The sequence below is a fragment of the Drosophila ficusphila genome, unplaced genomic scaffold (genome assembly GCF_018152265.1).
Source record: "Drosophila ficusphila isolate 14025-0441.05 unplaced genomic scaffold, ASM1815226v1 contig_414, whole genome shotgun sequence".
NCBI classification, from domain to species: Eukaryota; Metazoa; Arthropoda; class Insecta; order Diptera; family Drosophilidae; genus Drosophila; species Drosophila ficusphila.
In genome coordinates, this window is record NW_025064328.1 from 15,110,557 (window position 1) to 15,124,569 (window position 14,013).

The following is a 14,013-nucleotide window of genomic DNA, read 5'->3' on the forward strand; positions in this document are numbered from 1 at the left end:
TCTGGCCAGCGCCACAAAATGTCTCTATTTTGCGTGGTACGCTTGATTTATAACGGAAAATTCGTTTAGGCCAAACAAAACGTTAAACAATTTTTGTGGGCCACGTTAATAAGCGCAACATAACGAACATAATATCTTAACTTGGTCATCAGGCAGAGCAGACAGCCCAACAAAAGAAAAGGCATCTTTAAAGCAGCAACAGCAACAACAGCAGCAGCAGTCGGCTATTACATAACCCCCACACTCAGATACAGATACCGATACAAATGCAGATACAAGATACAACGAGAGTGAGGCTGAATCTCAGCCAGAGTTTCAGAGCTTCGGTTTGGGCCTGGGTTCGCTTTGCGTTTGCCTTTGAGTTTGAGTTTGAGTCTGGGTCCCAAGACTTAGACTCTGCGGCCAACATGGCGTCGTCGAAAAGAAAATAGTCGCTGTATTGTGGAAAGAAAACAACAAAGCGCGAAGAAAAAGAGGTGAGCGTCAGTAGATTGTTGTAGCTGCACTGAGAGAAAAGGTTTGCCCTATAGGTACTGATTTTGTGATCCCATAACCAAAAGATTCCTTTTGCAGTTGCTTTTATTATTGGTTCGATCATGCACATAAAAGTTCCCTGTTGTCCAAGAAAAGCCTGCACAATTTCTCCCTGTGCAACTGGATGCCCCATTGTTGTTGCGGCGGCTGTATTAGATAGCAAAAGCAAGTCGCAGTCGCAGTCGAAGTCGAAGTCGGCATAGAAAGTGAAACCACTGTGTTGGCCACACGATCGTCGTTGCCAGGCGAACGCAAACACAAAAGAGAGGGAACGAAGCCCGGCTCTAAGATATAAGCCAAACAACTAACTATTACTCAATCTGTGCTAAAAAGAAAAAATAAAGATAGATGGATAGATGTAAAGTTGGTCTCTCTCTCCCCCTCTCTCTCTCTCTACTCTCTCTCTCTTTCGCCGTGTTGGGGCATGAAAATAAAAATGAAGTAACCCACTTTTTCCGTTATGGCTTTTATAGTCGCTGCAGCTAACTCAGAGATGAGGAGCCGCGGAGGCACAACAATGCGAAGCGGACAAAGTGGAACTGGAGTGTGAAAGATGGATTGGATGACAACTGAATCGAGATGGATCGGGAGTCGGGATCTGCAGCTATTCACCTCAGAAACCGAAAGTGAAGCTTATCGATGCGATCCAATTTCTCAACTTTAATAACCATTAAAATTGTTCAGAGATTGACTAATTTATGTAACTAACTAGTTTGTACAGTAAATAAAGTATTCTAAATCACTTTCAAATTGTAAGTTGCACCACAAAAATAACCAAGCAAATCAGACTTAAATAATTTCCATTCATGATTACTATGATTGATATAGGTACATATTTCAATACCCCCTCCCTCACTCCCTAAAATCGCTTTACCTCCTAATTTAAGTCCTGTCAACGTTTCTACACACGCCTCTTTCATTGGGGCAATTAGCATTTATCAGCGCGTCGCACAGGTAGACAGGCAAAAATTGTGCTTGCCACCCCATCCGCTGGTTGCAGTTGCAAATTTATCGCATCTCGCGGCCGCCGCTCATAACTCATACGCCTCGTGGTCGCTTGGCGCTTAGTTTGGCAGTAATTGTGCGGCAATTTTCGGTCCCCTGCCAAAACGCAGATGCATCTGCATTCCCTTTTCCAATCAGCGGGGAGCAGGGGCCACTTTCACCGTAAGCAGCTTAGAACCCTTATCAAAGTCGAGCTTAAAATTGAGGTTTTCTGGTTTTCTGGTTTTCGGGGGTTTGCGGCTACCAAGCGACACCCACAAGCTCAAAGCAATTTCACTTTTCGGCTCGAGCTAGAGTGCATGCGCAATTAGCTTTCATCAATCAAAGTACTCAACAATGCAGCTAGACAAATTGGGCGCACGCAGCAGCAGTTGACCAAGATCCGTTTACAGATGGAAAGAAAGTACGGCCACCGCCTTGGGTTTTCGGACCAAAAGGGCTTAGCTCGAGCCCAAATGTCTGTAAGTGATTATCTGCCTCAGGTCGGCTGGCATGCGTTTTTATTTTACTTTTTTCGGTTTTTGGTTTTTGGCTTTTGTTTGGGCTTTCTCTGGCGCGTTAATTTGTCGGTTTCTCGAGTTGCATTAATTCTTTGCGCTCTGTCGTTTATAAATTTGCTTTTCGTTTCGGGTTTGTCTTACTGTCAAATTGTGTCAACACGGCCGCCTCGCGATTGTCTGGCGGGCCGACACTCCCTTTGTGCCCCCTGCTGTCCCAGCTGTCGCGCCTGGCAGCCCGAATGCATTGCCGTGTCTTATTTGTCCCCCAGAAGACAGCCCACAGCCCAGAAGAAAGGCCCTTCCCCCAGCCTCCTCGTGCGGCGCTTCTGTGCGTCTCTTTCTGGTCTTCTGATCTTCTGATCTTCGGCCCCCAACGGACCGCTTTTCTCGCCTAAATATGGCCGACATTTTATTAGACATTTTTTGGCAGGCCTTTTCACTTCACATATTGTTTTGGGCTAATTGCAGATTCGGGGTGATTTGTGAAAATTAAAAATTAACCAAGAGACTATAATAAAGTGGGCAAGGCCATTAGGTTTCTTAAAACCATTCTTGTTAAAAAGTAATTACCAAGAAAATTTATTTTACTGAAATATAAATGGTGTATGAAACCTCATCAATGGGAAACCATATAAAGATAAGCATTTTTTAATGGGAAAAGTTTAACCTAAGAACTGAAAAGTAATAAAAACGCATGACAAACAGTTTCTTTGTATATTGTAAATTTTATTTAATTTATTTAGATTTGCTTTACAGTTTTCTTTGTTGTTTGTGTATATTTAATTTACGATATATAAATTAAAATGAGAACATTGCGTTGGCCTTACAAATTAATAGCATTCATATCTTCTACGCTCTCAGAGCGAGTCCCACCAGCTGGCAGGATTCGCAGGATATTGGATATTGGTTACTTGGGGGCAGGGTTTCCTCGGGGCTTCGTGCAGGTAAAGCGGTTTCCCGATCCTCCGGGCGGTCGGCTTAACAACTAAAGATTTGCTAGTGTTTGTGTCTCAAGCAGGGGCTGGCCAGCGGGAGTGGGCGTGGCATTAAGCATAGAGCAAAGCCGCACACCAGAATAAAGAAATGTACAAATTTGAATTAGATGCGTATAAATAGGTTTCGATTTTCTGTTTTCGATTTTTGTATTTTACGTTTTCTCTCTTTCCTGCGTGTTATTTTTTTACATAAATATTTTTAACATTTTTCTTTGGCTTAACTTTATGATAAGATATAATGTATACGATTATGGTATAAAAATGTGCGAAATATATGTTACAGTCGTTAGAATTAAGTACAAAAATATGCTTTACAATGATAACAAGGGGGCTTGTTGGGGATCAGAAGAAAATGTACAAAGGAATGCCAGAGGTTTCGGCAGAAGAACTTTCAGATGGCTGCAAGCTTTCCTCGGTTGCAACCAGCTCGAGAGTTTCATAAGTAGAAGAAAATGGAGAGCGGGATAAATGGTCCTTACGAGCTACCCACACAGCGTTTTGAATCTTTGATTTAACAGAGTCTCTCACACACACACGCACTTGCGCACTTACACAGGCACTCGGGCACTCAGGCAGTCACACATACACTCGCATCCTTACATCCTGGCATATTGGTATCCCGGCTACAGCGAGTGGTCGTTGGTGTTGAGGAAGCTGCGGCACACGCGACTCACTTCGGGGTTCGCGTGGTTCATGAGCTGCATGTAGATCTGCTTGTGCAGCTGCAGCTCGTTGGTCATCTCGCTGAGCTGCCGGATGAGCGCGTCCTTCTCCTTGAGCAGGCTCTTCACCCGCTCCTCCACCTCCCGCGAGCGCACCTTGGCCTTCTCGCGGCTCTTCCGCACCGCGATGTTGTTCCGCTCGCGCCGCCGCCGGTACTCGTCGGTGCCCTTGTCCACGTGCTTGTTGCTGTGCTTGCGGTGCTGCTGCTGCTGCTGCTGCTGCTGCTGCGCGTGCAGCTTGCTGTGCTGCTTGAGCAGGTGCTGCGCCCCCGCGGCGGCCGCCAGGTGGGGCAGGTTGTGGTGCGCCAGGACGTTGGCCGTGGTCAGGTTGGTGAACTGCCCGCCTCCTCCGCCGCCGCTGCTGCTGCTGCCCGTGCTGCCGTTGCTCCCGTTGCTGCTGGGCGTGGAGCTGCCCCCGTTGAGCGGGTTGCCCGCCCCCGCCAGCCCGTTGGCCGCCGCCCCGTAGCCGTTGTACAGCCCCCCGCCGCCGCCCATGAAGGCCGCCTGCTGGTTGGCCGCCTCCTGCAGGTGCCGCCTGTACTCGGGGTCGATGGGCTCCTCCTTGATCGTGCTGGAGTCGGAGCCCACGGAGCTGTTCTCGTCGCTCGAGTTGTTGTAGGTGGCGTGCACGGGCTGGGGCATGTAGGCCAGCGCCCCGCCTCCCCCTCCGCCGCCGACGCCCCTGTTGCCGTAGCCGTGCTGGTTGCGCAGCGTCTGCTGCTGCAGGACCTTCGCCGCCGCCGAGACCATGCCACTGGGCGGCAAGGTGGCCGAGAGGCCGCCCGGACTGGTCACCATGTCGCTGAAGATGCCCAGGGTCTCCGTGTCGCGGAACTGGTCGTCGATCAGGTGCTGCAGGTCCAGCGTGATCTCCTGCGTGGTCAGCTCGTCCAGGTCCGTCTGCGTGGTGTACTGCTGCAGCATCTGCTTCTGCAACAGGTTGTTGTTGTTCCCCAGCGCGGCGACCTGTTGCATCTGGTGCATGGCGTGCTGCTTCACCAGGAGGGCCGCGTCCTGCGAAGTGTTGTTGTTCGCGTCGGTCGTCTGCTGCTGAGGTTGCTGCTGCTGCTGCTGTTGCTGCTGCTGCTGTTGCTGCTGTTGCTGCTGCTGTTGCTGCTGCTGCTGCTGCTGCTGCGCCGTGGACATGGCCGTCAGGGTGATCTGGCCAATGGTGGCTTGCTGCAGCGGAGGCTCCTTCTTGAGGTCCAGCTGGGCCAATGTCTGAACGGCATCGGCGTACATCTGCGGCGACTCCATGTTCAGCATTTTCAGTTGCGCGAAGGAGGGTAGAATCTTGATGCCTTGTAGAGCGTTAATTTTGGCTGCTTTTTCGTTATCGTTTCGGCTTAGTTCAGATTTTGGATTTCAACTTTGTTTTTATTTATTTTTGGGGGGCCTGAAGCATTGCACTGAGGTAAGAGGGTCTTTGGAAATGTTTGTTTATCCGCGACTTCAGAACGCGCCAAGCTTCATTTTAGGCTGCCTAAGTGGTCACTGCAGCCGAGCATTTTTGCTTGATTTCAGTTCTTGTTGTTGTTGTTGTTGGTGTTATTTGTGAACTTTTTATTTATTTGTTAACTGCACTTCTCCGGCCGCACGCGTTCGAACGACTGAAGTGCCGCAGCAGTGATGCAACAGATTTTATACGAGACGGCCCGACGCTGCTGCCTTCTGCTGGTGTGTATCTGTATCTGTGTCGGTGTGTGTGTGTGGTGGTGTTAGAAACGCTCCTGAAGAACCGTTAGCTGAGCGAGCTTTTCTTTGGGGCTTGCTTGTGGTTTCAAGCGAGGAGGAGAGCGCGCGTCCGCCGCCGACAAATGGTAAATTGTAACTGTGACAAAATGCGAACGCGGCAAAGTGAAAAAGTCTTTGGCGCAGCGACGCAGCCGAAGAAAAAGAAAATGAGCGGACAGCGCATGTAACACACACACACACAAACGAACACAGCGCGCACACACACACACACACTGGCGCAGTACCGCCTGGCCATTAAAGCCCCAAAAAGACGTCGACGGCGCCGTTACTGCGCTGCCTTTACAGCGACCGAAAAAGCCAGAGCAGAGGCAAAAGCAAAAGCACCAGCAAAAGCAAAAGCAAAAACAACAACAGAAGGCAGCGGCTAAAGCAACTACCTGTGGATGAGAGCGAGAGCCAAGATCAGGTAAAAAAGCAAGAGTTTTTCCCAATCACTTTTACTCTCGTCGCAAGGCAGTTCACTTGACAAGTTCTTGTTTTTACTGCCGCGGGCAAAAGCAAGAGTGCAAGCCATTAATCGAAAATAAGATGGATATTGGGGTTTTGGTAGTGGCGCTTATGGTAAATAGAAATAAATGGTTTAAGGGGAAACAATTTTTTAACAGTATGTAATTTAAAGTACATATAAATATATGCGATGGTTTGATTTTCACGCCTATGATTATTTTATTGAAAAGGGTAATAGAGATCTACAACCCGATAAGAAACAAGTTTTAGTAATTCATTTGAATATCTCCCACTTATGAAATAAATTTAAAAAATATTATTTTATACACAAGAATTATTTTATTTAAGAATATACAAATATTTGTTTCTGTGTTTGTATGTAAATGTGGCTAAATCTTTAGTTTAAGCTAGAATTGTTTACCACTTGTGAAGCTAAAATATGCAGTTGTGGATTTCATCAAAAAACTCAATGCACCGTTATTCGCTCGATCGCGTGACGTCACACAAAGGGAGACTAAAAAGCACGCACACTCGAAGAAACCAAGAAGCACACACACACATTAACAAGAGACAACGCCGACTGCGCAGCCAGCGTCTTTTTTTTTGGGGCTCTCGCTTTCATTTTCGTTTGCTTTTTGGGAGAAGCGGCAGCAAGAGCTGCTCACTCGTGTACCAACAAAAAAGCGAAGGAACAACAACACCACGCCCGCATAAACCGGCGATCCACCCCGTAACCCCCGACCCCCGACCCCCCAATTCGGGGCCTTGCCCACTCCGATTTGTGTTTGGACTCTTTTTCGCCTTAAAAATGGAGAAGTAAGGCGCAGAAGTGCAGTTGGCTTTCGGGGGACTTGGGTTTATTTTGGCGCGCATGCGTGACTTCGCAGTCGCAACGCATCAGAGAGCTTTCACGTAATACGAATACGCAGCGTTGTCTTATTTAAATTAAAGTCGTGTTATGAAATTCATAAAAATTAGCACGCCTCGTAGTTTTGTTTATTTAAATGCAGCGATTTGTAAAAGCTGTCTCTGTCACTGGCTCTCTTCGCTCACATTTTTACTCTCGCCTCCTGAGTTTTCGTGTCTTTAATTTGGGTCAAGTTGTCGTTTACTTTCCGAAGGTGCGCCTCTTTCTTCCCTCCTCTCCTCCCTTGCTCCTCTACTTATTTTTTTTCGCTGTGTATCTACCTTTTGTTTATTTGGATTTTATTAATCATACGCCCCGTGCGCAGTTGCACGATAAGAGGGTATTCCGATGTCGATGACAGGACAGCCTCTCTCCTTTCCGTTATCAGTCAAGTTATTGCAGCGGATTGGTTGTATCGTCGATATCGATGACTACATCGAAGATTGTGCAAAAGTTGTGCTTCCTTGTACGTCCACAAAAGATATATAATATAACATGCGAGTGTTTCAAAACGAACTCAACTGCACCCTTATTGTTCTTCGGGGATTGCATTATGGGGTGATATTACCCAAGAATCGGCCGATATCGATCAGGGTTTATCAGCTGGGAAGGCTGATGAAATCTGTCATTTAAATGAGGCAAGAAGATTTTTGTTTTTATCTTATCAATCCATTTATTGCGGAACTACTGGTCAGTAAACCAAAGAAAGCTACTGGTAAAATGTGGTCTTTCACCCGCGAGTAGAAAATGATTCCTCTGGAAGTATTTGATACACATTAACTTTAATCCATTTGAAAGTTTTCAGCTTAGTTATTATATTTTGTGTACACTTAGAGCCTAAATAGAAAGAGATCTATTTAAACACACTTTCGTTTTTTTTAACAACTCAAGTTGCCTTTATAGAATGAAATATTTTAAAAACTCGAAGGTGTTAACCCTGATAAGATTAGAGTATGCAAATTCCACCCGCCCCCAAACAATTTCCCTTTGTTTATGTCTTTACGCGAGCAAACATAGATGCATTAAGCCTGTTGATACTAAAATCAGTGAAAGTCTAGCCAAGACCAAATATAAAACACCTCCTTATCTGCTTGATCTATTTCAACCCTTTTCCAAGAGGTAAGTCGTGGGAGTATTTACACGCCAGTCGAAAACGACCACGCGCAAAGTGCCCAAGAGTTGTATTTATATATTATATTTTGGCAAACGACTGATAAGACGGCCAAAAGCCGCGAACGCGAATGCGAATGCGCGTAAACAAAACAAATACGATTCACCACTCGAGTGGCGTTCGTTGCACTCCGCAGAAAGAGTTGTCTGACAGAGGCGAAAAATCAGACAGCAATTGTGTTTATAAACACGATCATAATTGGGAGTCTTGGCCACTGATTTCTAGGCAGCGTTTTTGGCTTTTGTTTTGCTTCGCGATTTGCTGTCACCTTATCTCGGTGACGCGTTACCGATTCTGCACTTCCTTAAATTTGAACCCCATCGCAATGAACTCGAGTCGATGGGCTGGATGACTGGCTCGATTTATTCTCACGGCCCTGTTAACGGGGAGCACTTTTCTAAGCACCAGGCAGCGAAAACTTTTCGCCGAAGAGCCGGCCAGCCACTTTCATTGGCGAATCGCCTTGCATCAGCACTAAATATTATTAATTTCTGTAGTCATCAGCACAAGGTGAACAGGGAGCGGGCTCGCTTTCTGTGGAAGTAGAGTCTGAAAGCCAGAAAGCCAGAAAGCGAAGTGAAGCACAGCCAGAGCCAAAGAACGAGAATCCCCTTTAGGAAAAGAGTTTGGGGTCGTCGAACTGGCTGCATTCTAAATGGTGTTAAGTACACTGCAATTAGGTGGAAATGGTCGGGGTTTTCGCTAATTGGGGCTTGGGGAAATATATTTGGAGATCCAGATGTGAGACGATGAGTCAATGGGAAGCAATATTAATAAATTAAACAATCTTTAAGCTTTGAGTTCCATTTAAGTAGAACATATAATAACATTCAATGTGTTCATATTAAAAAGAGTACTTTGTGTTGCTTTTGTTGAATGATTATTTGCATAGTTTTAAAATGTGGTTTTCAATTTATTCAACACAATATATATTTTAATATTAACAAAGTAAACTACGATTTGTATGATTTAAAGTAAGTTTGGCGCGCAATGTAAAATCGATAGTTTTATAAACTGCTTGCTTTGCTCAAGCAGTTCGATAAGCTCTCTGGCGCCCTCTATATCTGCGATTCCATGCTCAAAAGCAGTCATCTGCTTGTTTAATGGCGCCAAATAAAAGTTCAATTTAAAATGCTTATAATTTTAAAGGCTCAAGTTTGATTTAGATTCCATGGAATAAACTTATCTTATTTTGTTTCACGTATTTCCTAAAAATGTAAAACAATGTTTCTTTTTGATAAGTAAGGCTAAGCTAAGTATTTTATTTTTGTCATGTGAAAACTCATCCATAGCTTTTCCTCCTTGAGTCCTATTGCAGCCCCACCCACCCCAAAAATACCTCGAAAGGCGAAAGAGGAGAGCCCACAACTCATCCTAACTACCTTTGGCATGCGATCGATGGCCCGACGACAAACGCATTGATTGAAATAGTTTATTTGCAGGCCAGCAGTCCCTTGCTCCCTGGATTCGCGACTGTCTTGGCCTTTTTGTGTGCTTTCCTCATATTATTTGTGATGTTGGCAGAGCGCAGAGATAATGATGACGAGCTGCCAGCCAGCAGAGGCCAGCGAGGTCCAGCGAGGACCAGAGGAGCTGGTCCACCCTCTCCGCAGATTTTTGAGGGGATCGAGGATCGGGGATCGAAGTACGGGAATCGGGGGGATATAGTGGCCTGGCCACGACTGATTGGGATGCCTGGTGAAGCGACGTGCGCAGAATTGACATTTTGTGTGTGCATTTGTGCACAGTGGGCGCGATAAGGTCGCACAGTCCGCTTCCACGGCAATCGGCAATCCGCAATCCGCTGCTCTGGTTTCCAGGCAAAAGTGCACGGGCACAAATTAAAAATGCCCCACAATTGGCCGAGAGATCGGATCGAGATCGATCGACAGCTCTGCAGTGCCAGTGGAATTTTCATATGAGCGCTTGATTTCAGCAAAATTACATACTTGTAATTTTAAAATGCTGCCGAGTGCCGAGAGAGTTGGGAAGCAGCAGCCAGTAGCCAGCAAAAAACGCGCGGAATCGCAGAGTCCAGGAATTTTAACCCCAAGTCGCAGTGGCAGTCTGAACCTCGTTCTGAATCCGAGTCTCCATCGCAGTCGCAGTCGCAGTCGTTGTCTTCCAACTGATCACTTACGCACATTTTATCACAGCCAAGCTGGAGACATCGCTCAGTGGCCTCCTCCTCCTCCAACTCCTTCGCCTGGTCGAGTCCCCCAGTCCCCCGACTCTTCCATCAGCGCAGCTTGACAATAAGTGGACCCCAGTCAGGCGAGGAGATCCAATCGAATGATGGGTACCTAAAAGTAACCATACCATTTATTAAGGAATATATTAAATGGCATTGATTTATTCGATTTGTTCACTATGCTAAAATTATATAAATCAATAGGTGAATAGGTACGCTATCATTTACTTTAGAAATTATTTACTTAGAAATAAGTTCTCTATTTATTTCAAGCCCAATCTACCCAGCACACCGCTTAGTTAGCGGGTAGGAAAAAATAAGTTACCGTTCTACGCGCTGAAATTTGTTGTGCCGTCCGACGATCCGACGGATCCGCAGATCCGCAGATCCCAAGCTGCTCTCCTCTGCTGTTTTCTGCTGATTTCTGCCGTTTTCCTCCGCTGACGGCTTTCTGCGACTTCTGTCTGCTGCGACGATCCTCTTGTCTGCCATGATTGTTGTTCCTGTTGTTGCCATTGGCCAGGGCAAGAAACAAACTATAGATCGCTGGCAATCGATCAAGTATTTCGCGTACATTATCCGAGATGCGTGGGATAATTCTGTTCTAATTTGTAGAGGCCCCGAGTCCGAGTGCCCCGTTCCCGACTAAACTTGACTGCGAGCCGGGCCAAAAAGCACTTCCACGCCTCGGCAAGCCACTTCCATGCGAAGCACGCACCAATCCCCGCCTGCCTCTGACTTTCATAATTAAATATTGAGTGGATTGAAGTGCGCGGAAGGCGAGGAAGTTAGAACGGGGAAAGAGGAAGCTCCCGAACTTCCTGCACTTGTCGACGAAGAGTGGCCCTTGAATGCAAATGAGATTGCCGGACTGCCGGACTGCCGGTAATCAGGTGAAACGGTCACGACCTGTTAATCGTTTTATGATTGTAGCGGTGCTTTTGTTTCCTGTGACGGAACGGTACTTGCCCTGCGGCTCAAAAGAAAACCAAAGCCGAAACCCAAATCTGAACCTGAACCTTAAAGCCCGAAGAAGCAGAGAACCCAAAACCCCAAGTGATGTCTGCTTTTCCTTTTGTTTTCGCCCAGGGAGCGGCAATTTTATTTAAATTGTAACACAAACGGCCAGACAATTGCCCCGAAACCTCGAAAAACCCCGGGAACGAGAGCCCAGTCCTGATTTCGATTCCGATTCCGATCCCGAGCCCAATCCTTATGCGTTATTCATGAGGCAAGAAACATTGCGATCGCCTGTACCAATTGCCAATTGGTTCGACTTTTGAGCCGGCTCTTACCTCTTGGCTCTTAGCTTTTGGCTCTTGACTGAGGCTGAGGCTGAGGCTCCTCGGCGTTGGCGGCTTTCGTCAATCTGTGGCTTAGTGCGGCGGAGTTGGCTTCGCTGGTTAAGTGGTTCATTGTCACCCCAGCGCCCAATTAGACACCTGAGTTTTTGGTGATGCATGCCACATGTGCCCCGTTCTCGTTCGCGTATTCAATCAGATATATGTATGTATTCATTGGCCCGATCTCGGATCGCGTCTCTATAAGGAGTGCGACTGGGTGCCCGAGTGTGTAAATCAAGCGGGCTTGAGGATAATAGAATTTGATTTTTAAATAATGCCTGGGGAATTGTTTGCCGTGCTTTTCGGTACACAACATTTGCTTTACTCTTTGAGAGAATTACTAGGATGCTATAACTTCTTTATGAAAAGTTTGATTCACCTATTAAGAGCATAAGAGACATGAATACAATTTATTTGTAATTATGACTTTAATCTTTATAACAAAGTCTAAGTCAACATCTTTCTCCTCTGAGTCCCCAGCAAATCTCACACCATATTACAAATTCCAACACCTCATCTTGCAGATTTACTTTCATGATTCTAAAAAAGAGGCCAAAAAGAAATTTACATATTTCGACTATTTAAAACACTTTGGCTTTGGCTTAAGGCAAATGCCCAAGAAGCGCTATAAATAGTCAAAAAGTCTATATATAAAAGCACACATACGAGTATCTGGCTGGCTGCATGGGCCAAACCAAAACCAAAACAGCAAATCAAAAGTTGTTCGAGATCGTAAATGGAACAAACCGTTCCTCCGAGTTAAAAATATATTCGGGAGCACACCTATACAGTGCCCAGATGATCCGAGCACCGTTTTGAAGGTGGATTCCGTAAAGGAGGATTACGTAATGCGGAATCCAGGAACAGGAGCAGGAGCAGGAGCAGCGCTCCATCGCTGAAATGTCCGCACGTAGAACGGCGAGCGAAGGCTGGCAAATAATTAAGTATTAGAAATGTTCGCCGAGGAGAATTCCTCGGAAAGCGATTGGCAAAAAGCACAGCATGTTGCAGTTGCAGTTGCAGTTGTTCCCAGCTGAGCCAGGAGGCTTCTGGCCAAGAGTTCCCGGCCAGACAGGCTGACGTTCGCCTAGAAAGACAGCCGCACTGGAGCCAGCCAACTGCTCCTCCTCCTCCTCCTCCTCCTCCGCCGGGAGAAAGGGGCGGAGAAAGACCGAAGACTGCAGACTGCAGACTGCAGCCTGCAGCCAACTAACCAATTAGTAAGCGCTGCACAGAACGCGTCTACAATTGTGAGAACCTTAGACCAGGCCAACGAGCCAGCGAGTCGGGCCGTGTGAGTATGATGAAATGTCAGCAGGACCAGGAGCTCCATCGCCATGCACTGCGAAAGATCACTAAGGGGTGTTCTTAAAAATGTAATTTATTTTAATTCTCAATATACAGTAAAGATATTTCGTATATGATACTTACTACCTGAAAGAACAATTTAAATTTAATTTAATTATTTATTTGAACAACCAGAATGATATCTAAATGTATCCATATACAATATTCATCCTAGAACAATACAACTTTTTGATAACTAAAAACCACTGCTCTAGGAACTATACTCCCTTACATTCCCAGAATGAGTACCCAGTTTCTCTCAGTGAATCGAAGGCAGATGAACCCGCGATCGGGTGCCCGCTGCGTGGATCGATCCTTATATGATCCGATGCCAGCGGCAAACGTTCTATTTTGACAGTCATTATGATTAATTTAAATCATTAGGCAGCCCGGGCAGGTAGACAAACCATCGCGAGTTCCTATATTTCATTCTAATTAAATGCAGGAGGAGCCTCCCCGCGACATGGGACACTGGTTGGAGCTGCAGCTGGAGCTGGAGCTGGAGCTGGGGTCCTGCTCCTGGAAGCAGAGGCTGTGGATCCAAGCCGCAAGCTGCAAGCTGGCTTATTCGCGGAAGAGACAAGCTGGCGACAACGACACCGATGGCTGCAAAAGGCAACGATGACCATTTCCAGCCGGGGGAATGCATCTGGCGGGGATCGCGGGACGAAGGAGGAGGAGAGTGTATCGATTTATCTGGGCTCGCTATATAGTAGATCGGCTGCTATCTGTTAGTCACTGCACGTGGCCATGCCCACTGTTCGGCCCCACTGTTCCGCCCCCTCTCCCCCTCCCCCGGCAGATTTTCTTGCGAACCTCTATTTAAGGACATGGCGAAATACTCGTGCTCCTGTGTACAAGTGGGCCCACCACGCAAATCCTCTAGAGCATTCTGACCATATTGGCCGGCCTGAAAAATTCCTGGCATAGTTTAAGTGTATCGCTTCTTGTTGTTGCTGCTGCCATGGGGACCTGCAGTGGCCAGAAATGCCGGAGAGAGGCTGTGGGCTCTCGAATCGATATTGCAACACAGCAAATTAACCAAATTCACGGAGGCTGATAAGCGATAAAATGGCGTACGGGGTAATTACAAAAC

At 46.5% G+C, this 14,013-nt stretch overlaps 1 protein-coding gene across 1 annotated transcript; it reads right to left on the reverse strand.

Moving 5' to 3' along the window:
- Window positions 1–2,782: 2,782 nt before the first annotated feature.
- Window positions 2,783–5,596, reverse strand: LOC108101944 (CCAAT/enhancer-binding protein). Its single transcript, XM_017206529.2, has one exon. The coding sequence runs from the start codon at window positions 5,020–5,022 to the stop codon at window positions 3,658–3,660; it is 1,365 nt and encodes a 454-aa protein (XP_017062018.1). The 5' UTR covers window positions 5,023–5,596; the 3' UTR covers window positions 2,783–3,657.
- Between the last annotated feature and the right edge of the window lie 8,417 nt (window positions 5,597–14,013).

What these genes read in the sequence shown, in the direction of transcription:
- LOC108101944 (XM_017206529.2), bottom strand. Translation starts at nt 5,022, where the DNA reads ATGCTGAACATGGAGTCGCCGCAGATGTACGCCGATGCCGTTCAGACA.